Source organism: Aulonocara sp. 'chitande type north' Nkhata Bay, linkage group LG18 (genome assembly GCF_057382095.1).
Source record: "Aulonocara sp. 'chitande type north' Nkhata Bay isolate Kocher_YH1m ecotype deep benthic linkage group LG18, A_spYH_male_GT1.1, whole genome shotgun sequence".
Lineage (NCBI taxonomy): Eukaryota > Metazoa > Chordata > Actinopteri > Cichliformes > Cichlidae > Aulonocara > Aulonocara sp. 'chitande type north' Nkhata Bay.
Window position 1 is genome coordinate 41,154,923 of NC_141361.1, and position 25,496 is coordinate 41,180,418.

A 25,496-nucleotide genomic window follows, 5' to 3' on the forward strand; every position below is an offset into this window, starting at 1 on the left:
GTTTTAAATGATTACCCAGCCATCGCCATCATCCTCACTCCCTCCTTTCATTGTCTCTCTGTTGTGTGTGTGTGTGTGTGTGTGTGTGTGTGTGTGTGTGTATTCAGGTCGCTAACCGTCTGACTTTCCTGCTGACTGCTCTGCTGCCTTTTCTTCTTCATGCTCCCTAATGCTGTAACTCCACACAAACAGGAGAATATCCTCAGTAAACATCCCATGCTCCCACTCCACTCCACCCGGGCCCCACACACACACACACACACACACACACAAGCCCGTTCAGCTATCTTAGTGAGGACCTTCATTGACATAATGCTTTCCCTAGCCCCTTACCCTAACCATTAAAAATGAATGCCTAACCCTTACCTTAAACCTAACCATAACCTAACTGTAACGCTGACACTAAAACTACATTCAAACTTGTGAGGACCGGTGTGTGTGTGTCCTCACAAGTGACTGTTGGTTCTCACAAGTGTAGTAGAATGCAGATTTCGGTCCTCACAAAGATAGCTAGACAGGAACACACACACACACAAGTGATCAGGATGTTAAATGTTCGAACTAGGCCTTATTATTGTCGCTCAATAAGCCGTTAACAGGCTGAAACACTCTTGTAAACGCGCTTCTATTCCCTTTCCTCTCCACACCACCACAACTGCACCGCCTCATTTTGCCAGACAGTAATAACTATAACAACACACACTCACTTCATTATTTAACCAATAAGAAAGAAAACTGATATTTATGCAGAAATCAAGTGTTTAACAGATTTGTGCAGCAATTTTCAGTCCCACATGTCGCCAGCTGCTGTTTCACAAAGTGGTAACACTAGTTTGTTCTTCCAGTATTTAAATGATCAATGCTCATTTTATAGAATGGTATACATTATATTATTACTAAACAACACAATGATGCATGCATATATATATATTTACGTGTTTTCTTTTGCAGTCATAGTAAAGCTGTTCAGTTTTAAAGAGCCTCGCAGCAAAGGACACTAGGTTACTGTGAGGTGCAGAAGATCAAGAGGATGAGGATGGATAACAGACGCGTCCTTTTTTGGAAAACCATGCAGATGAAGGTTTTCCTTGAGATTGGTTTAATGGAGTCGAAGGTAGTACTCCAAGATTCCTCTCAGTGTTACTGGAGCCCAGTTCTCTGCTGTGGTATCTGAACCCCTGGTAAGGTCATCCTGTTGAATATGTTGTTACACATTGTGTTTGTGAAAAGTGTACCTGTATATTGTTCACATGTTGAAATAAATTACCAATCAATCAATCAAAGTGGGCAGAAACAGTTGTGTCCTATAGATGCAGCATCAACAGGCCAGTACAATAAAAGAAAGCCAAGCAGCGTGATATCAAAGCTTTATTTAGTTACAGAGACACCACTGCAGAACATCATTATCAGCAAACTGCCAATGTTCCACTTCTTTACAAATTCAGTTCATATCTGTTCATTCTGATACACTCAGACCCTTAACATTGACCTGCTTTGCACACAGAGACAGTCCTATAGTCCAGATCAGAGCTTGTTTTCATTAGAAGTGTTGTTACAGTCACAGATACGACAAGTCCAGTAATTCTCTTCACATGGAGCTCACATTTAGTCTCAGAGGCAGGTTATGGGAATGATTTGGTAATAAAACACACATGAACTGGCACTTAGCATTAACTAATGTGACACAACAAAGCAAATAACACATGAAAATAATACTAAAATTATAAATGATGCTGATTATTCTCAGTAGCAGTGTTAATGTTGTGATTCTGCAGCCTGAGCTTTTGTACCTTCTCTACATACTATGACCTCATTATGTTTAATGTGAGCATCCAGAATCAAACAGGACACAACAAAAACACCAGCTTACCAACAATCACACCTTTACAAAGACTGAACTTCCCAGAAGAACACCGCACATTTATATTCAAGTTGGTCGTCTTTACAGTGACGATGTCGTGTCATCTCAAGAATAGCAACTTATTCCCATAAAAATCTGGATAGTTTAATTATGATATAATAAATGTGTTGCTGTTGTTTTTGTTTGTTTGTTTTGGCAACGCTGTAACAATAAAAGAAACAGAGCATGAAACATACCACCCAGCAAACATGCACACAGTATACATACAGTACAATACCATGTACACGTGAGCATGTCCACTGAATGTAGAACATGACACCGTTTCTCTCTATGATATTAAATTCTATGTCTGCCTTTTCCATCAGTCATCTAGAAATGATGGTGCTAGCTGCAGAAAGATTTGTAGACATGTGGATTATCTGGTTGGTGCAGATGTCAGTGTGCCCTACAGCTGCAGGAGTCACTCGAGTTTCAGGCTTTAACTTTCTTGCCTCTTATTGACTTTAAGTGAGGTGACATAGCGCACTGCCAAATTGTGAGTTGTGAACTGTGCTGATTCGCATTGCTGATGCTGAAAGGCTGAGCACTGGCCAATCAATTCACAGTTTTTTAGCTGCTAGCCAACCTAACTATATTATAAAAATAACTGAAAAAGAGGAAGTGGGTAGTGATAGTGTGCTCGCTTGGCTCATCCTAGCTGCTCATTGAAGCTTGGTTAGCTTGGCTTCCGAGGATATTAGAATGACACGAGGAGACTGGAATGATGAGCACTACAAAGTTCAGGCAGGCCCGCGTCTCCAGGCCGAGCTCAAAATATTTTGCAGTCTATGCTAAACTTTAGCATTTTCACAGAGCTAAAACCCCAAACCTAACACTGCGGTTTGGCATAGAAGATTTACTGATGAGCAAAAAGATACAAATGTCTATGTACAGCATAGAAACAGGAAATGAATGCTGCTGCCAGTCATTACAAAGAGCTAGTATCTTTTATCTTCCAGTTATTATAAATCTGATAGAAAAAACCCTAAAAGTATAACAAGATTAAGATAACTTTACAGCTTCAGTTTTGTTTTGGTATTGCTTATTTGGATCCTGCTGGGCTCGTGTAATGAACGAACAGTAAAATAGCACTAAGTGGTCTAAACCTCAATAAGAAGGAAACTCTGGAAACAGGACATTATTTCCTCCCTGTCCAAAAGAACTAACTAACAAAGTCCTTCCACATTTCTGTGAACACAGACTTTGATCGTCCACTTTATATAAGTTACAGGATTTATGAGCCCTGGAAAGGCCAGCTATTTTCCTCTACTTTATAAGAAGCTTGGCTAACCACCACTTCACCCCAGCTTGGAGTCTTGTGAAAAACACATATTTTTCCAAATATGGACTGATCCCCGCCTACCGGCTGGCGACTGGGACGCGTATTCACCTTTCTGTTTGGGAAGGAGCCTGAGTGTGTGACACTAGTGGTGACTCTGGAACCAGTCTCTTGGAGAGGGGCTGGACTCTGTCCTAGTCTGGAATTGCCTTCGGTGAGAGGCAGTGGGCTGGGGTGGGGATTTTGGTATTAACTGTGGGTGAGAGGGTTCAGGTTTGGAAACAGATCTTGACTGTCATCTGTGCTGAACGACAGTTCAGAGTACCCCGCCTTCTTGGAGTCTCGGGGTGGGGTCTTCAAAGTGCTCCACCTGTTGTCCCCTTTATTGTATTGTATATTTGTATTTTATTGTACAGCACTTTGGTCAGCCTCGGTTGTTTTTAAATGTGCTTTATAAATAAACTTGACTTGACTTGTCCTACAGGGAGACTTTAATGTTCATGTAGGCAACAACAGTGAGATCTGGAGCGGCGTGATTCGAACCCAAACGGTGTCTTGTTACTGGACTTCTGTGCAAACCACAGCATGTCCACAACAAACACCATGTTCGAATAAGGGTTTCCATAAGTGTACGTGGCACCAGGACGCTCTATTATGCAGGTCGATGATCACTTTTTGTAATCGTATAATCAGACCTGTGGTCATATGTTCTGGACACATGGGTGAAGAGAGGGACTGAGCTGTCAACTGATCATCACCTAGTGGTGACTTGCATCAGATGGTGGGGGAGGAGCTGGGCAGACCTGCTGCACCTAAACATACGGTGAGGGTGTGGGTGGGAACACCCAGCAGAGACCCCGGTCCACAAAATCCTCAGCTCCCATCGCTGGTAGAGCTTCAACAGCATTCCAGGGCACACTGGGGATTTTACTTCCTCCAAACCATCAACGTGTCTTTTAGACCCCATTCCTACAAAACTGCTCAAAGAAGTCCTGCCATTAATTAATGCTTCGATCTTAAATATGATCAACCTATCTCTAATAATCAGCTATGTACCACAGGCCTTCAAGCTGGCTGTAGTTAAACCTTTACTCAAAAAGCATCTCTAGACCCAGCAGTCTTAGCTAATTATAGGCCAATCTCCAACCTTCCTTTATATCAAACATCCTTGAAAGAGTAGTTGTCAAACAGCTAACAGATCATCTGCAGAGGTTTATTTGAAGAGTTTCAGTCAGGTTTCAGAGCTCATCACAGAAACAGCTTTAGTGAAGGTTACAAATGATCTTCTTATGGCCTCTGACAGTGGACTCATCTCTGTGCTTGTCCTGCTAGACCTCAGTGCAGCGTTCGATACTGTCGACCATAATATCCTATTAGAGCGATTAGAACATGCTGTAGGTATTACAGGTACTGCACTGCAGTGGTTTGTATCATATCTATCTAATAGACTCCAGTTTGTGCATGTAAATGGAGAGTCCTCTTCACACACTGAGGTTAATTATGGAGTTCCACAGGGCTCAGTGCTAGGACCAATTCTGTTTACATTATACATGCTTCCCTTAGGCAGCATCATTAGAAGACATAGCATACATTTACACTGCTATGCAGATGACACCCAGCTCTATCTGTCCATGAAGCCAGATAACACACACCAATGAGTTAAACTGCAGGAATGTCTTAAAGACATAAAGACCTGGATGGCCGCTAACTTTCTGCTTCTTAATTCAGATCAAACTGAGGTTATTGTACTCGGCCCTGAAAATCTTAGAAATATGGTATCTAAGCAGATTCTTACTCTGGATGGCATTACCTTGGCCTCCAGTAACACTGTGAGGAACCTTGGAGTCATTTTTGACCAGGACATGTCCTTCAATGCACATATTAAACAAATATGTAAGACTGCTTTCTTCCATTTGTGCAACATCTCTAAAGTTAGAAATATCCTGTCTCAGAGTGACGCTGAAAAACTAGTTCATGCATTTATTACTTCCAGGCTGGACGACTGTAATTCATTATTATCAGGAAGTCCTAAAAACTCCCTGAAAAGCCTTCAGCTGATCCAAAATGCTGCAGCAAGAGTCCTGACAGGGACTAGAAAGAGAGAGCAGATTTCTCCTGTTTTGGCTTCCTGTTAAATCCAGAATTCAAAATCCTGCTCCTCACATACAAGGTCTTAAATAATCAGGCCCCATCTTATCTTAATGACCTTGTAGTACCATATCAGCCTATTAGAGCACTTCGCTCTCGCTCTGCAGGCCTACTTGTTGTTCCTAGAGTATTTAAAAGTAGAATGGGAGGCAGAGCCTTCAGTTTTCAGGCCCCTCTTCTGTTGAAACCTACAACTAACCCTAAACAAGTTGCCTGGAGCAACCTGTGGTTAAAACTCTGTCTTTATTGACATTTTGCAAGCAAATATTTGTAGCAACCATGAAACAATTTAGTAATAAGTCAGATATGCACAACAAACTGTTACCAGTTGTATCAGGATTTGATAAAACAGGCTCTTCATTCAGCCAGAGACAATTTTGTTATATTTTTCTTAGGCAGGTCATAAGATGGCCTGTTACCTCAGTGTCAACATTTTTTTTTAACCGTTAGACGTCAGTGGGGATTGAAGCATCACAAGATGAATTTAACTGCAGCAACTGGTTTTTTGACTGACTTGTAACTCATGTTTTTAGTATCCTGAAAAAAAAAATCTGATTTCCAACATGTGATAGTGTGAGACTCCTGTTTGTAGGTCATACTGACTCACAGGAGTGCACATGGTAGCAATCTGCCTCTGAAGTCTGACATCATTAGCTGTTTCCGGGTCCAAACTCAAACACTGCAGCATCACTGAGAGTTACAAACTGTGTGGCTGCTCTACCAGGTGTCACAATAAAGTTTAACATCCAGGAATCCATGAAAAAGGATTTATGAAGTTAGTTAGCAGGCAGTTAGCAGGCAGTTAGCAGGCAGTTAGCTCACTAGCGTCCAAGTAAAGATGATACACCACGTTTTGGCTGAGGGATTTCTGAAATCCCTAACCCCTAACCCTATTACTTACAACATAAATGAAGACAGAAGACTAAACAACAGTTTGTAGGGTTACTGAAGTTGGGCTAGCTGCTATATAATGCTGGTGGCTAGCTACAGAGCAATGGTTATGATAACATAAGTGCATTAGCACAGTGAAGCTGGAGGATGAACACTAACTTTTTTCTCCTCAGTAAAAGTTACGGCGAGAGCCTCTGATGGGCAGAGACAAATGTAATCACATGACAGGAAAAAGATGCTGAAAACAGACCAAACTTCAGCCAGGAGACCATCTGAGATGATCCATCCCAGCACTACTGCTGCATGGTTTGTATTACTTGTAGTGAAAACATCCTGGTCCCCAGCTTCATGCACACATTCTAATCTTTCTCAGCCTACGAGTGATTCTTTTCTGTCCTGTTCAAATATGTGGCGTCTGGTAAACCGTGAGCCGACGAGCTGTAGTTGAGCTAATAAAAACCCAGCGAGGCCGACAGTGATCACTGACTGTTTTTAGGAGCTTGTTCAGATTAAACAGAACAAGATCCAAAGCATTACAACACGTTAAAACGACAAAAGCCTTAATGAACACAGTGTAGTTTGCACCTGGAAGCAGGGTTTACACGTCATCACTTAACAACCGGATGATAATTAGCCACAAATTTTACAAGCAGATATAAAAAATTCACACACAACAATATAAAATATCTATACATTGTATCTATCAAGAGAGATTGAACAAAAAAAAGACAAAAATAACCCTACAATGATAAATAAGACAATTATTAAATAGTTTCAGTTATGGGTAATTTACATTGTATCAAACATTTTTAGGACATAATTTCACCAGATGGTTAAATGAACACAGTGGATGTGTTGTAAACAGCAGGCCATACATCGTGTAACAACAGGCAGGATAGCGTAAGAAGGTTACCCGTGTAGCTGTTAGCTGAAAAAACCTGCAACCCTGGTGTCCTTAGCTAATAACTGTTACTACTCCCAAACCAAAGATCGCTGTGCACTGAAGACTCTAGTCTGATAACACACTCCACACCATGGTGACACACAGAGGTAAGCTCAAATTAACACTGTAAGGTTGCAACTTTGACATAAGTTGTGAGAAGCGCTTCAAATATTACTTTCAGTGAACACGATTAGTAACAGGTCATGTGAAACCATGCCTACTGATTCATAGTACTGAGCCATGTACCAACACTGTAGTGTATGCTGTAATTTGCACTGTGCACCTACCCACAACATAACTACACACTAAAGCAACACAGACCTGAAAAACTGGCTTTGGTCTGCTTGGCTGTAATATTCAGTGCAAACACAGCATATTTGAACAGCACATACCATGGCCCACTATGGCTCTACAGAGATTTTATACTGTACTATAAATTAAGGCTGATGGTGCAAAAAAAGAAAAAACCCTTGTTGTTATATGAAGTTATTATTAGAACCAGAAATCCGCGCAGAGCATAAAGAGGAGCCTGGCAGCTGCTTCGGTGACAGTAATGATCAGGTGCAGGGACACTTGGCTTGTACAGTTCTAGTTCTTGGGCTCACCATGACACCATGTGCACGATTGGCAGGGGGATTATCCACATCATTACTGTATTATTCCATGTTATTTGAAACAATTCCACGTTGTTCCAAATTACACTCCAACTACATCTGAGCATAGGTGCAGGTCGTTGTGTGCTTCAGACTTTAAATCGAATCCCCAGACTCTCAAAGTCCTTCACCTTCATCAACTGACAACATGTGCTTTTCAGTATCATCATCCAAACTCCTCCAGTATCAAACTGTACATCGTAACAATGATAAAATGAAGTAGAAGTGTTTAGAAATATTCATATTAGAAATATACAAATGCTTAAAAAACCAGATGAGAATCATTTATGACCTCCAGTCACAAGTTATGAATGTTAAGATGCAGAATGACGTCCCTGCCAGAGCTTAATAAAACTCCAAATTGTCCTTCAAGCACAAATCATAAACCAATTTTTCTGTTCCACAACTATCACAGCCTGTTTCACTCCATCCAAGCGACACACAAGTATAAAATGTTTAGAATGCAAACGTTCACTTTGAAATATTTGGGCTTTTGGGTTTTTGGCGAGTCAAAGTGACTCTCCACCTGCTCTCACTTTAAACTGTTCTCTTTCCAGGCCTGTACACAGAGATCAACATTGTCTCATGCCGCTCACAGCATTCGTGTCAAACGCAGCTGAACTGGAATCACATGCAGAGCACGAACCACAAACATGTCGGAACAATTCTACACGTGTTCTGGCTGCAGTTTCATACGTGTACGTCCACTCTGCATTCTCCCATTAACAGGACAAAGTTACCTGTAAACTTGTAAAGCAGTAGAAAAAAATGAATTTTTTTAAGCCTTACAAACTTCACCAAACCTTCTGAGCTAAAAACACATGCATACACTGCTCACCAACTGCTGCTTACCTAGAAACTTAGTTAACTTCCACTGCTGAAATGAACTGCAGGGCTCAGTTAGTGGGAAATACCTACCAGATTAAATCTTTCATAGCAAAGAGACAAAACGATTACCAGAAGATCAAAGAACTGATAGTAACTGCAGTCGAAGGCATTCTCAGGGACAACTCTAACCCTACCTCCAGGGAATCAGAATATATTTGTGTTTTTATTGGCGATCCAGAGACGAGGACAGTGATGCGTCCGTCAGTCAGCACGCTGTCTTTTATAGCTGCATCATTCACTGTGTTCAGAAATATCTTTCACTTCTGATATTTCAATTGGCCCAAATAAACATGCATTTGTTAACCAGTGTCTCTTTAATGTGATGATGCTAGAACCCTCCACAACTTACACACCATTTCAAATTTACACAACATCTTTAGCTGGTCTCGAAAAAACAAAAACAACAAAAAACCAGCTGAAAAGAATTCGAACAAACAACCGAAACACAAAAATGACTTCAGCGGCCGGGAAATCATCAAACTGGTGCTTCTTGATCAGGGTACATTCAAGTTGTCTGTTGGTTGGGTAACAACTAAAAGTATCTTTCATATTAGTCCTCTGCCATAATCTTCTGAGGTTCCCTCGTGATTCCTATCAAGCTCCTCTACTTCCTCCTTAGTTCGCCTTGCACTGATTTCCATTGTGCTTATGTGGTTAGCATGTCACAGATCTTTGACTGAAAGCGATTTATGTCAACTTTTGTTTTGAAATTTACTATATTACTAAAGCTCGCTTGACCATTTAAAAACAGCTCGACAGGCCCAGTCTTTCCAGTAGCATCAAACGTTATCATTCACTGCACTGACAGCTGCAATAAGCAAAGAAATACTGGAGCACAAGCAAACACGTACAGAAAGTATATAGATATCTACACAGCACAGCAGCTGGAAATCACCCACCGCACATGTTGGTGCTTTCTGAATGTTTTCACAATCCCAACGTCACTTTGCTGTTTCTAGGCAGATTCTCATCAAGATAAACAAAGTAGAGTCCTGCACAAACACGTGGTATCTATGTGACTCGCCTACAGCTACAGGACTTTTCTTTGATGGCACTTGGGCACAAAGTTTATTGAACAATGTAAACACTGGGTTAAGAAAATGTCTATTAAATATTCTTCTAACTGGCAATCTATACATTTAAAAAGAAAACAACAACAACAAAAACATTTTTTTCCACTGACATCAATGACTGAGTGAAAAAAGTAATAATAATAATAATAATACTGTCTATACTCTATGAATTCACCCACACATGCAAGTATTAAAGTATTTGAGAGTATGAGATAAAAACAAAGTTTTCATTTCATATTTCCACAACTGCGAAACATTATAAAAAATAAATAATAAATATGTGAACAGAGAGCAGGGAAGTGTTAAAAAAAGAATTTTTAAAACCTTTCTCTGGTTTATTCCCAACGTTTTTTTAAAATCTTCGATAATGGGTGATTTATTTGTAAAATAATAAAGTATTATTAATGGAAATATTTTATCTTTTATCATTTATATGTTTTGAAAATAACATATATAATAAAATTACATTTGATTATTTTAAGAGTTTGACCTTTTCCTGAAAATGTTATTTAAATTATGATAATTACATTTTAATTATACTGTACACTTTTTACTTTTTAGTCTTTTTCTCTTAAAATATTCTGATTTCCTTTGAAAACGGAACAAAGTGGCATTTCACTTATATTTACTCGTTCTTCACTTTAAAGTACAAATCCTCACTGTTACTTCAGCGTGCTCGTATAATTATTATCTTTTTAATCATAAAACATTTTCGTATAAAACTTTATCTCATAACCGTTCCAACTTTATTCTGTAATGACTCCATGTTTCGTCCTTAGAGTGGCTGTAATACCAAGTCATAAAGCTGGGAAATCAAACTAAAGAACAGGAAACGAATGAACTTCCTTTGTGCAGGCGATGCTGCGTGTGTCAGTACAACTACCACACAGTAAGAATCATTTATACACTGCGCACCAATAAAACACAGCATGAGAAAAAGTGCTTGTTTTAGTATCTAAACACCATATATGCCCCTTGATATTGTTCTTATTCAACACAAACACAATACCACCATCAAATAAGATATATTGTTATTACCCAGAAGGGACTCTTTGCAGTCCAGACATAATTAAGACCGTGGATTTAATTTCCCCTGTGGCTGCCCACACTCTTATGTACAAACACAATCACAGTTATAGGCTTTGAATACAAATTTCCATCTATGGGCATGTGGTTACGATGTTCGATGTTACCTGTGTGTGACAAAAACGTGGATGTGTAGAAATGTCACCCCTATTTTAGCTGAGCTTTGTAGCCAGAGAAAAGCGAGTCATTAGTGTGAATCTGTCCTCACTGGCAGGGTAATAATACCAGCGTAGACCAGCAGTTTATTTAAGCCTCTTATCTTTGTGCCTACGAAGCAAGTGTAGCGATACGTGATAAAAATATGTAAATATGTAGTAAAATAAGAAGAAATGTTGACTCAAACTCAGTCCAACCGACTCCTTGTATGTTGACCAGGAGCAAACTGGGAGCAGTCATGACTCGACGTCTATGGCCTGTGAACCCAAGTCGATCTCTAACCTACTGCTAACAGAATTTAATAAGCTGGACAAAAGTGGCCATCTACTGTAGCCTGATTGGTCATTTGAGAACGTGTGAATGTCTTTTACCATGTCCTATTGGCTGCAGGTGGTAAGCAGATTGTTCACATCATCTCCAGAAACGTCCCATTGGTCTAGAATGGTTTACTTGTTTTTATAATTGTAGTTATAGATGGATAACTCACACTGAACATGCTATTCTTTATAGGCCAGCCCAAAAGTAGGCGGGGGAGTGTGAGTCAGGATTGGGCGGGGTAAAGTAGGGGGAGGGGTGGGGCTTGGACGCCCAAACACTCCCTGCAGCTGCCTGTTGGGGTGGTTGGGGTGAATGGGGTGCTCTTGAAAGCTTCGCAGGTTTTCGTGAAAGCGGTTGCTGCTTTCGTTGTCAAGGCGGTTGCCGTCATCACAAAGGCGGTGGTTGTTGTGGAATTCAGGGGTAGGCCCTCGATCCTGGACGTGGACCATGTTGCTGCTGCTCTTCCTTCTCAAGGTGGATTCACGGCTGGATGAGGCAACCGACTGGCAGTCCGAGCCGCCGTCACTGCTGGCAGCTGTCGCCTCCACTGGTGTAACCCTGATAGTGGTGACTGCTTGAGGGTGGGGGTGGAAGGGAGGAGCAAAGGTGGCAGTGGGTGTGAACGGCATGTTCGAGTTGTTAGAAGGAGGATTAAAGTTAGCGTGAGCGTTGTTAAAACTGGGATTATTGGAATTGTTAGGATTAAAACTGAGGTGCTGGTAGTTGTTGGGATTATTTGGATGTAAGGGATGTAACGGGTGCACAACATGTGGATGGCTGGTGTAGACACCTCCTCCTCCTCCCATTCCACTGCCCCCTGTGTCCCCACCCCCATCGCTCTCTGTTTCTGTCCCCATGACACTCCTCCTCCCATCCACCGATCCACCGTCCTTCAGCGAATCGCAGCTGTCCGTGTGTCTGTTCAGGTCATTGAGGTTGAAAGCCGACTGCCGAAGGGAAGCTCTTTGTTCTGGTGGTCTCCATCGCCAGGAGCCGCTTCCATCAGTGCTCGGAGGTTTCACTATTGGTTTGTTTGATCTGGACTCTGGGTGGGCTTCAACACGAACGATACTCCCAGTTCTCTCCAAACCTCCCCCTAGAAGAGCAAGCAAGTATTCAGCGAACTGAATCATCAACAAGCATGTAAGTACGAGCCAGAAAAGTATGAACAGCAAAATGTGTTACTGTAGGTGCTCACAGGGATGCACCAGCCCAATGATGGGATGTGTCAAAGTTTCCTTTTGTTAGACGGAGAAATAAGAAACAATTCTGAGAACTACACATTTGTTCCAGCTCCAGTTACTAACAACAGGGCTGGCTATGGTCACTGATTTCCAGGAGTGGGTTTAAAAACAAAACAATTTCCCGATTCAAATTGATTTGAGTTTGAATAATGCAATATCGATTTTTAAATCATGTAAAAATCCAATATAAATACATGCTACAATATAAATGTATTTTGCCAGAAACAGCAGAATTTCAGTGTAAAGCTCACAAAACTATGTGAACAACCACCAAAGAGCTCAAACACCAAACGATTAACGAGCAGGTAAACGGAGTCTGCAGAAAGACGTGAACACAAAGAGCGACGGCACGAACACGCCGTCGGGGCTGGAAGCCGACAGCTCACAGACTCTGATGCTGCAGGTTTCGTCACTCTGACCAAAATTCACTGAATCAGCAACAAAAGAAGATCCAAACTATGCTTCACGTTTGATTAAATTAATTTTTAAACCCACCCCAACTAACAAAGTGTGTCTCAAACCAGCCAACCGAAGAAGTCTTGTCGTATTCATGGATTCAGATCCTAAAGTCACGCCATTACACAGTTAGGGTCAGAGCCAGCACTACACACAGTTTTAGTCTGCTTATCATTATTATACTGTACTTAATTCTGTGTTATTCTTTTTGTAGCTTGTTTATTTTATTTTTTATAAATATCACCTTCTCTTCCTTTGCTCTTTAACCCATCTAGCTTGAGGATTTGGTTCATCAGCACTCTAAACATGTCCTGTTTCTTTTAAATTTGGTTGGACCCAAATGGAAACTCTTTTAGCAAAAAAACTCAAATCCCAAAATGCATTGTGGGATTTCATTTAGAGGCTTTTAAGAGCACAAACACTTTAAATATCAAATCAAAAACGGTCCAAACTGCACACAGCGTCTCCAAACTAGGACCTGGGGAGGTTAAAGGAAGCAGGGAAAGGTTTTTTAAAGCTGCTGCTGGGATCAAAATCCAAATGAGTTTACATTTAAAATGTTTCAGTGTCACATGTTGTCTTGTACTGTTTTCAATTAAAAGTAGAATTTGGATGATTTACGAGTCATTGTGTTTCACTGATGAGCAGTCGGCTGAATCTGCGCTATTAGAAGTACAGACCTCCTCCCACGGCTCCAGTGGTGGAAGCGGGTGGAGATGGATCCTGGTCTGTCAGGGCTCGGTACCGAATGGATCCGGTGCAACTGACAGTGCTGCCACCGTCCTCTGACCGAGGAGAGTGAAGCAGACCCTGTTGTTTAGATAAGGCTATGACCTGGAAAATAAGAGACAGGCAGTGTAACGTGAACTTCTCCACACTTGGAAAACAGGTCTAAGAAGCACGACCGTGTCAGCTTCTCAGCAGCTGCGGCTCTCATGATGCAACGCACCAGCACTGTAATAAAGCACTGTTACTTTTTTATTTTTAAACCAACGAGGAATCCATGTGACAGCTTTACAAACTGAAGCTTTTTGTTTCCCTTATGAGACAACTCAGGATTGTGTCAAACTGAAGGTTTAAAGATTATTGGAAAACAAGAAACTACATTAACTGTGTGTTTGGTCAAAGATGACGACCAGTGTTTTTGATGGAACTCTCTTTATATCTTCTCATGTTGTCGTAGTTATCATTCATTCGAATGTAGCACAAATGTTATTCAAACACACAAGCACAAAGAAACCAATAAATGCAGAGTACTGCATGCTGACTGTGAACATGTGGAGTGTGATACTTTTTGTTTAATTTTGTATTTGTTGTTTGAGTGTGTAAGACAGATAAACAGGGTTATAGTGGAAAAAGAAGCCAGTTTGTCTTTGTTTCCCTCATTATTGGGTTTTTTATTTCAATCAAATGATTTTGTTTTTTTCTGAACGCAGGCTGCTGCCGTTCTTTCAATCACTGCATTTAGACGCAGTCTGAGGAGGGCGCCGTTAAAACAGCGCTATTATATTTTCTGTTGACTGCTTCTCTTGGCTTCAACCAACATTATTAGCAAACTTACTCATGGACAAATAAATAAATAAATCGCTCGTGTAAAACCAATGAAAGGCTCAGCCTGTTGTCGATATATTCGCCCAACCTTGGTGAAGACCTTACAGTGTACAGAAAGTTCCCCTTGGAGCAAGCACACGGTGAAAAGGTGACAGACTCTCTGTGCTCTCCACAGAGAAGCTCTGTGTGCCTCCAGACAATAAGTGTGCCATTAATACAGGATGGGGGCTGGTTCAGGGCACCCCAGGCATCATCTGCAGAAGATTCAATCTCACAACACAAGTCGCCTCAAGGCGCTTTATAGTGTACAGTAGATACAGAGAAAAGCCAACAATCATATGACCCCCTATGAGCAGCACTTTGGCGACAGTGGGAAGGAAAAACTCCCTTTTAACAGGAAGAAACCTCCGGCAGAACCAGGCTCAGGGAGGGGCGGGGCCATCTGCTGTGATTGGTTGGGGTGAGAGAAGGAAGACAGGATAAAGACATGCTGTGGAAGAGAGACAGAGGTTAATAACAGATATGATTCAATGCAGAGAGGTCTGTTAACACACAGTGAGTGAAGAAGAAACACCCAGTGCATCATGGGAATCCCCAGCAGCCTACACCTATTGCAGCATAACTAAGGGAGGATTCAGGGTCACCTGGTCCAGCCCTAACTATATGCTTTAGCAAAAAGGAAAGTTTGAAGCCTAATCTTGAAAGTAGAGATAGTGTCTGTCTCCTGAATCCAAACTGGAAGCTGGTTCCACAGAAGAGGGGCCTGAAAACTGAAGGCTCTGCCTCCCATTCTACTTTTAAATACTCTAGGAACAACAAGTAGGCCTGCAGAGCGAGAGCGAAGTGCTCTAATAGGGTGATATGGTACTACAAGGTCATTAAGATAAGATGGGGCCTGATTATTTAAGACCTTGTATGTGAGGAGCAGGATTTTGAATTCTGGATTTAACAGGAAGCCAAAACAGGGGAAATCTGCTCTCTCTTTCTAGTCCCTGTCAGGACTCTTGCTGCAGCATTTTGGATCAGCTGAAGGCTTTTCAGGGAGTTTTTAGGACTTCCTGATAATAATGAATTACAGTCGTCCAGCCTGGAAGTAATAAATGCATGAACTAGTTTTTCAGCGTCACTCTGAGACAGGATATTTCTAACTTTAGAGATGTTGCACAAATGGAAGAACGCAGTCTTACATATTTGTTTAATATGTGCATTGAAGGACATGTCCTGGTCAAAAATGACTCCAAGGTTCCTCACAGTGTTACTGGAGGCCAAGGTAATGCCATCCAGAGTAAGAATCTGCTTAGATACCATATTTCTAAGATTTTCAGGGCCGAGTACAATAACCTCAGTTTGATCTGAATTAAGAAGCAGAAAGTTAGCGGCCATCCAGGTCTTTATGTCTTTAAGACATTCCTGCAGTTTAACTCATTGGTGTGTGTTATCTGGCTTCATGGACAGATAGAGCTGGGTGTCATCTGCATAGCAGTGTAAATGTATGCTATGTCTTCTAATGATGCTGCCTAAGGGAAGCATGTATAATGTAAACAGAATTGGTCCTAGCACTGAACCCTGTGGAACTCCATAATTAACCTCAGTGTGTGAAGAGGACTCTCCATTTACATGCACAAACTGGAGTCTATTAGATAGATATGATACAAACCACTGCAGCGCAGTACCTGTAATACCTACAGCATGTTCTAATCGCTCTAATAGGATATTATGGTCGACAGTATCGAACGCTGCACTGAGGTCTAGCAGGACAAGCACAGAGATGAGTCCACTGTCAGAGGCCATAAGAAGATCATTTGTAACCTTCACTTAAGCTGTTTCTGTGCTGTGATGAGCTCTGAAACCTGACTGAAACTCTTCAAATAAACCTCTGCAGATGATCTGTTAGCTGTTTGACAACTACTCTTTCAAGGATGTTTGATATGAAAGGAAGGTTGGAGATTGGCCTATAATTAGCTAAGACTGCTGGGTCTAGAGATGCTTTTTGAGTAAAGGTGTAACTACAGCCAGCTTGAAGGCCTGTGGTACATAGCTGATTATTAGAGATAGGTTGATCATATTTAAGATCGAAGAATTAATTAATGGCAGGACTTCTTTGAGCAGTTTTGTGGGAATGGGGTCTAAAAGACACGTTGATGGTTTGGAAGACTGTAACAGACAAACGTTCCCCTTGTGGTCTGAGGAGGAAGCACACACTGTATCCTGCCAGGTAACATCAACTGAAGCCTGGACAAACGTATATTACAAGTAAAGGATGGCATTAAGAGCTGTCAGTCAACAGCAACCATACTGCTGTTCAAATGAGTCCCTGTAGATTCCTGTAGGAAGGCGTCTGTGGTGCTTGTGATCTCCTGCCTGGACTAATGCAGCTCTACCCTGCTACACGTCACTGTCCTGGTTCTGACGTTTAAAGAAAGAAGTCAAAGAAGTTACAAACCTGCATGAGACGTGGCTGTCCTCCAGCACTGAGAGGCCTGCAAGGGATGGTGGTCTTCTCCGTCACTCTCAGCCACTTTTCTCTCACTGACCCACCCCCGTCCATGATGCTGTCCTCGGATTCACTCTCCTGATCCTTGCTGGTGGGATTTTCCTCCTCTGGGATATGAACTAGCTGAGAGGATCCAGGTCGGGACTGGATAGATACTCTGGCCCCACCAGTCACTGCAGTGCTCCCATTATGGGACAGATGATTATGATTGGCCATAGGAACAGAGCTAGCTGCTAGTTTCATGTACTGAACTGGGATGTGCGCCCCAGCACGCAGCTCAGCTTCCTGGCCTGTGGCTATAGGCAGGTGGGTCCCACCGCGGAGCTCCACCTCCAGACCCATGGCAGACGGCTCAGAGGAGCAGCGCAGCTCCATGTTCCTCTGAGGAGATGAAGAGGAGGCGGGCCTGATACCGTCTATCACCTGCAGAGACAGCTTCCTGTTGTCGTTCTTGTTCTTCCATTGGCTGAGCAGCTGTTTGGACCGGGTTGAGTCCATCGAGGCGTGGATGGAAGCGTGACGCCGTGGAATACGACCTTCCTCCAGCGAGGAACCTCCGTGGGATCTGAAAAGAAAGATAAAGGCACTATGAGAAGAAAGAAAAGAGTGACAGCACTGAGCTCATGATCTTCTTTGCTTGATCTTCACAAATGACTAATTGATTTTGGTAAATATAATTGTTCTGTCAAATTCATAAACTGAAAGCACAAATGCCCAGTTAGCGTTCTGGTAGAGCAGCCTTCTGTTATCTTTGTGCCCATGAACATTTCCAAACATGTTATGGTGTTGTTTAAAGTCTGGACATTTCTAATATAACACAGCATCACAATTTAATTTGAAACAACCCCCACCAAAAAAATAATAATTCAGCACTGTATGGATACTCAGAGGACAGAAACCTGGGCACTGGCATTCATGTCGCTGTCCAGCGGCAGCCCCAGTCTCCCCAGTAGGACGATGTACTGGATGCTGAGGTTACTGGTTCCACTGTATCTGACAGAACATCCAGAGAGGAGAACAGCAGCGTGAGCCACATAACAGGGAGCATGCAGAGGCCCATGGCCTGCATGCAGCTGTTCTTCATGTTGCACATGTGGCTCTTGTGTTTCTGTGGCGCTCTGTGACTCTTACCAGCTCTGTTTCTAGGGCTCAGTGCTTCTGCTGCGTTTTGACTGCCTTTTTGCTGTTCTGAGGTCAGTAGGAAAAAATGGCAGTCATAAAGAATCAAATGATTTTTTGTTGTGCAGCAAGCAAGTGTTGCCGTCAAAAAAGGAGCAGGGCATCAAATTGTTCTGTGACTGCTTTCAGCGAAGGCATTTTAAATGAAGTTAGCTCAGGAAGTAGATAACACACTCGTCTGAAGTGCGAGGCCACAGCTTCTCCTTCTGCACCACCTTAACCCCGAAGATCAACCCTGCAAGCGATACTGTCGTGGTATTCTTAGTCTTCGTGTGTTTTGTATTTTGTTCTTTATTCATGCCTTGGTTCCTAGGTTCTGTTAAGATGTTCCTTATTTGGTTCCCCTCTGTGTGCCCCTCTGTGTATCTGTGAACCCTTGTTTCCCCTCCTTGTGTTTTATTCCCCAGCCCGTTATGTCCGTGCTCTCTCCTCCTGTCTGAACCTCTGTGCACTTCCTGTTTTACTTTGACAGTCTCTCGTCAGTGTGCGTCATGTTGTGTTCACTCCTGCCCTGTCTCGTTACGATTATCTGTGTCAGCTGTGTTCCAGATGTGCTCCCACTTCCCTCGTTTACTCTCTGTGCATTTATGTCCACGTCTCCCTCGGTTCAGTGTCGCGTTCTCCCTCATGCTGTGTGTGACTCTCCCTGTGTTTCCTGGTGAGCTTTATATTTAGTTTTTCCCAGTTTAGTTTTGTATTACTCGTGATCCGTCTTTCCAGCAATAAAGCTGTGCTTTCTGAGTTTATTCCCCGCGTCCCCGTGAGTTTTGCGTTTGGGTCCTCTCCTGCCTGCCACACAGCCTAATCATGACAGACTGCACAACAAGCCTGTGTAGAAATGTAAGGAAAGTACAGATTTTTGCCTAAATATAGGGAGTAAAAGTAACGTTTGCAGAAAAATATATACTCCAGTACATGTACCTGACAATTCTACTTAAGTACAGCAACAAAGTATTTGTACTTTGTTATCTCCCACCTCTACTCAGGCGCTGCTTTGGACTGTTCTGCTAACACTGTTGGCTTTGAGTCTGTCTCCCTGTCCATCTACACCGTCTCTGTCCAATAAAGGCTAAAAATGGCCTTTTTGTGTTTTTTCCTGTAAGATGCTTCACATTGAGCCGTCTGTCTTTAAACATCCTGTGCCTCAGGGGATCTTTGTTTTTACAGACACAAACATTAGATCCAGGTTTTGTTTGTTCTTGTTACCTTGGGGACGTCATCTATTAGTACGTTACTCAAATACTTGTTTGTACATGTATAAACCTATAAAGTGAAACAGCTACACCGCCCCATCAGAGAGCCGTTTTGCATCATCGTCCCTGCTCCACAGTGGTTCTGTCCAAGTCGTTTCCAAACCAGTTGTTCTCAGTGTCACCACACAAACTGTGAGGCTCCTTCCTCACATCAACAGACAATTTTGTCACCTCTGAAATCCCTTTGCTGTCTCTGTCATTGCACACTGCCCGTGGGAACAAAGGCACTCAAGGCCGACTGTGGAAATTAAAGAAAAAATAATATACAAATGTATTTCCAAACTTCCAATAATATTCCAACTACATGCATTCACACAATAACAAACAAAAAGTGTACACACACACACGTATGTATGTACTGGTATTTCACGTCTCAATGTGTACTCAGTGGCGGCGGACTCTGTGAGCTAAGACTGCTTAATAAAGACGACGGCTGAACGAACTGTTCACTCATCTGCACATAAAACACACTTTGTCTTCTCTTATAAACACAACAAGAACTTACTGTTTTACTCCTACAGCATAATCTAGTCTGTTCATATGCTCAGCGAATGCCAATGACTGCACGCTGCAGTTCTGTTATTCTACGGCCAACGGCGTCCCTGCAGAGGTCCCGCTCCATCACAGTTAACCTGTTAACAGCCACCGCCAACGCTACATCCAGAAAAGGCAAAGAGTAATGGCAGCATTAAACTGGCATTCAGTTTTTTACTTACATTTTCCATTCTGTTCACCTACTTCTAGATTCAGTGTTACCCGGATGAACGACTTGATATTTGGGTTTCTCACATCTACAGATCAGACAGATCTCTCTGAACACATCTCTCTAGCTGCAGTGTGTGAATGGAAAAACAGGCTATTATTACTGATGTACGAGGGCTGAATACAAAGAACTGGTGTTGCAGTGCTTCCATGTTTGTTCTTCCCCAAACCTCCCACTGTTTGCTTGGGAAAAACGATGATCTTCCAGGTAGCCTACCGAGACCATTAAACAGTATATGATACTCTATCTTCAAATTGTAAAGCAGCATTAAACATGTGTTCAGAATACTTGTTTATTAGTTTATTAGAAAGTTAATATAAATCCTGTTGCCAGAATAAATGACCTACATTAAGTCAAATTCAAATTCAAATTTTATTCAAATTTTATTTGCCACGTACACAGTCAGAAAGAATAAGATAAAATATATAAATTAAAGTTGAAAATAAAATAACTGTACAACAAAATACACAATATAGAACTATATAAGAATGTATGAAGAAATATAAATAAATATATACACAATAACAGCAGCTGTACAAGTATTAACCGGAAATGAAGAATATAGTGACCAGTGTTGTCCAAAACCAAAGTCCAGAAAGTCCAGTGTGTGTGTAAGAACCATATGTGTGGGTCAGTACTGTGTGGTGGTGTGATTGAGAGACCGTATCGCCTGCGGGAAGAAGCTCCTCCTCAGTCTCTCTGTGTTGGTCTTCAGGGAGCGGAATCGCTTTCCTGACCTCAGCAGAGAGAACAGTCTGTTGTTGGGATGGCTGAGGTCCTTCACCATCTTCCTGGCCTTGGTCCAGCACCGCCTGCTGTAGATTGAGTGCAGGTCAGGGAGCTCGGAGCGGATGGTGCGCTCAGCTGACCGCACAACCCTCTGTAGAGCTCGTCTGTCCTGCATGGTGCTGTTCCCGAACCAGGTTAAGATGTTTCCCGCCAGGATGCTCTCTATGGTGCACGAGTAAAAGTTCCTGAGCACCTTGGAGGGCAGTTGGAAGTCTCTCAAGCGTCTGAGGTGGTAGAGACGCTGTCGGGCCTTTTTCACCACGGTGTTGATGTGACAGGACCATGACAGGTCCTGCGTGATGTGAACTCCGAGGTATTTGAAGCTGTCCACTCTCTCCACTGGGCACTCGTTGATGACGGGGGTCTGGTAGTTCCTCTCCTGCTTAGTGCTGAAGTCCACTATCAGCTCCTTTGTCTTACTGACGTTTAGAAGGAGGTTGTTCCTCTGGCACCAGTTCTCCAGATTCCTAATCTCCTTCAGGTAGGCCGTCTCGTTGTTATCAGAGATCAGGCCCACCACGACGGTGTCGTCAGCAAACTTGATGATGGTGGTGGAGCTGGTAGTGGCCACACAGTCATATGTGTACAAAGAGTACAGCAGGGGGCTCAGAACACACCCCTGGGGGGCTCCAGTGCTGAGAGTGGTGGAGGCTGAGACATGTCCGCCCATCCTTACTGCCTGTGGTCTGCCAGTTAGGAAGTTGGAGATCCACTGACACATAGATGAGCTGAGTCCCAGATGCTCCAGCTTGGTGGTGAGTGTGGAGGGAATTATGGTATTAAATGCAGAGCTGTAGTCTATGAAGAGCATTTTAACATAATTCCCCCTTCTAGTGTCCAAGTGAGTGAGTGATGTGTGGAGGAGATGAGAGATGGCATCGTCTGTGGAACGATTTGGATGGTAAGCGAACTGTAGTGGGTCCAGTGTGTCTGGTAGTGAAGAAATGATGAAGTCTCTGACCAGGCGTTCAAAGCACTTCATCACTACTGAGGTGAGGGCTACAGGGCGATAGTCATTGAGAGAAGCAGGGTGGGGTTTCTTTGGGACAGGAACAATGATGGACTCTTTGAAGCATGTGGGGATCACCAACTGAGATAAAGCGATGTTGAATATCTCAGTGAACACAGGAGCTAGCTGGTATGCGCAGTCTCTTAGGATACGACCTGGGATGCCGTCTGGTCCTGCTGCTTTCCTGGTGTTCACTCTCTTGAAGGCTCTCCTTACTTCATGCTCGGAGATGACGAGCACGTTTCCGGTGCTGGCAGTATCTTCCTGTCTGCAGCCGTTAGCACCGCTAGCACTAGCATTGTTGGAGACCTTAGCTGCAGCCTCGAAGCGAGCATAGAAAGTGTTCAGCTCGTCTGCCAGAGTCACGGCCGCGTTCGTCATACCGGTTGTTGGTGCTTTATAGTCCGTTATTGTCCTTAGTCCCCGCCACAGGCTCCTAGAGTCACTCTGTTGGAGTTGTGACTCTAGTTTCCTCCCGTAGCGCTGCTTCACCTCTTTCACCGCCCTCCGCACGTTATATGACGCGGCTTTGTACGGGTCCATGTCCCCCGTCATGAGTCCCGTGTTGTAGGCAGCGGTGCGGGATCTCAGAGCGTCGCGGATGGTTTTATCCACCCACGGCTTCTGGTTGGGAAACGTTGTGATAGTCTTTGTCTCCACGGTATCATCCGCTAGTTTCCCGATGAATCCCACAACCGCTTCCGTAAACACGTTGACGTCATCGTCGGAGCTGTTTCTGAACATGCCCCAGTCTGCGTCATCGAGTGCGTCCTGTAACGCGGCCACCGATTGATCCGTCCAGCGCGCGACCTTCCTCTGAACCGGAACTTCCTGTTTCAGCCTTTGTTTGTATTTTGGCATGAGGAAGATGGCGGCGTGATCAGATTTGCCAAACGGAGGGCGGGGTTGTGCCTTGTAACCGTTCTTGACCGTAGTGTAGCAGTGGTCCAGTGTCCTTTCACCCCTGGTGGGGCAGGTGATGTGTTGATAAAAGTTCGGCGCTGCGCGTTTGAGGTTGGCGCTATTAAAGTCCCCCGTCACAATAAGCGCAGCGTCCCGGTGTTGTGTCTGGTGCTGTGTGAGTGCCTCATGCAGCTCGCATAAGGCGGTGACCGTGTCCGCTTGTGGTGGAATATAAACGGCACTTACAATGACCGATGTAAATTCCCGAGGTAAGGACGACACATGATGGACAGTAGTTCCAGATTTGGTGTGCAGGAGCGTGTGAGAGGAACAACGTTTGCACTGTTGCACCAGTTGTTGTTCACCATTAAACACACGCCGCCTCCCCTTGACTTCCCCGAGTCCCGTGTCCTGTCCATGCGGTGAACCGAGAAGAACTCGGCCGGCTGGATTGCGTGGTCCGGCACCGCTGGGTTCAGCCATGTCTCGGTGAAGCAGAGGAGATTGCAGTCCCGAATGTCTCTCTGGAACTTTGCATGAGAGCTTTCCACTCTGCATTTTTCCTCTGAACATTCAGGACCTGGAAACGATACTCGGCCGTTTTCTGAGTATCAGAGTCGTTGAACTTCAAATGGACCCAAACACAAATATTTTTGTAGCTCCAACGTACATCAGTGATCTTCTTGGTTCTTATCACCCCAGCAGGTCCCTGAGGTCTTGTGACCAGGGGTTGCTGGTTGTCCAGCATACAAGGTTAAAAACAAAAGGTGACAGAGCGTCAGCGGCTCCCAGACTCTGGAACTCGCTCCCTTTGAGTTTGAGATCTGTGGACTCAGTCGTGTCTTTTAAAAAGCAGTTAAAAACGTATCTGTTTAAACTCGCTTTTGGTTGATTTTGTTTTGTTTTAGATTTTGATGTCTGTTTTCTGCCTCTGTAAAGCACTTTGTGATTTTATCTTGAAAGGTGCTATATAAATAACATTTTACTTTACTTATTAAAAACCTCCACCTGGCACATGATTGTATAAAGTGGAATTCAAAAATACTGGCGACCACCAGTGCTTCCCTCAGCCTTCTAGACAACATGGTATCAATTTGCTACGTGTTCTTGTTTTCAAGTTATCACATTGACAAGAATTCGTGACCTGTGACGTTGAAGTCATGGACACCTACGCTCACAAACGTAGGTGTCCATGACACCCACCCCCCCGAACGTTGTCGAGGTGGTGACAATGACCCATCAGCCTCATATTGCCCATCAACACTCCCTCAACATGAAACTACATCAGGTTTCCTAATCATTGCCATTATTCCACGGTTTATAACGATCCAAAGATCATGGACCCTGCAGACAGCTCGTCTTGGTCTGCAACTCCTTACTTTCCAGAATCTCTAAAACAGACAATTTTACTTGCTGGAAAAAATTACTGAAAAAAATGGATAAAATAAACATGATATCTTTTCAACTAAAACAATAAAAAACTAGATATTCCAAAGTGCAACTATGACTATGGACTCGTTAAAAAACAGCTACCTTGGCAGTGTGCTGCTGCTGAAGGTCATCATGTTGTCACGGTTGCCTAACGGACTGGACGGACTTATCACCTCCACTTCAGCACTGGCTCTCTTCATATTGGTCATAGACGGCTCTCGACAGGAGGCGCTACGCGTTAGCATGGGTCCTGTTTGCTCTGGGACTAAGGGGTGGGAAGAAGTCCTTGTAATAATAGGTTCTGGTTGGCTGGGACCCAGTGTGTGGTGGCCTATCAGAAGACAACAAAGCCAAGGCAAACATTAATAACAGGTTAGAAAGGGTGAAGCCACAGAAGTGTCAGTGTGTCATAGCCAGCAGCTCCTCTGTTTCAGCTCTATGGGAAACAAACACCGGCTCTCAGGGTTTGTGACCACACTAAACACTTTCATGTCGAGGTTATGGTCTCATTCGCCAGTTTCAGGTCATGCTGAAAACGAAGTGATGTTCAGTGTGTAAGTTATGATTCCCTTTAGAGCAGGTGAAACCAGTCTATGCTTATTGGTTCTTGACTTTTCATTCACAAATCACGAGCCGATGATTTTCAAAGTTTGATACGACATCTGGTTTAAAAATAGCTAAGATCATGAAAATGTTCATAGCTTCATAAGCGCACATAACCAACCAACAGGTGACATCACAGTGTTCAGGTAAGTATTTCATAGACATCTTGATGCACGCTCAGTCATCCAGGTAAGAAAATCTCCAAAAGCTGATTCTGTTCATCTGGACGTTTTCAGTGGGAAACGTTTCGTCATCATCAGGTGACGTCTTCAGTCTCAGCTGACTGCAGGTTTCAATCTTATAATCAGCACATTTACATAATGACTGAAACCAGCCCACTGAAGGAACAATGGGCTGGGAGGTCAGTTCATTGATCTTAATTATGCAAATTCTCATGACCATTGATCAACAACCATTGATCAACAACCACTGATCAATAACCATGAGTCCCATTCACAGAGAGTTGGGGAATGGCTGCAATCACAG

The 25,496-nt window shown here is 43.1% G+C and overlaps 1 protein-coding gene across 1 annotated transcript in view; it reads right to left on the reverse strand.

Annotated features, from left to right (window-relative positions):
* Positions 1 to 5,073: 5,073 nt before the first annotated feature.
* LOC147309281 (phospholipid phosphatase-related protein type 4-like) overlaps positions 5,074 to 25,496 on the reverse strand; it is a 78,000-nt gene continuing 57,577 nt past the window's right edge. The window contains exons 8-11 of the mRNA XM_086270707.1: positions 24,510 to 24,738; positions 17,030 to 17,645; positions 13,716 to 13,869; positions 5,074 to 12,431 (exon numbers count right to left, since the gene is read on the reverse strand). Of these exons, the coding sequence (XP_086126833.1) occupies positions 11,515 to 12,431; positions 13,716 to 13,869; positions 17,030 to 17,645; positions 24,510 to 24,738 (1,916 nt within the window). The 3' untranslated portion in view covers positions 5,074 to 11,514. The remainder of the gene's footprint in view (positions 12,432 to 13,715; positions 13,870 to 17,029; positions 17,646 to 24,509; positions 24,739 to 25,496) is intronic.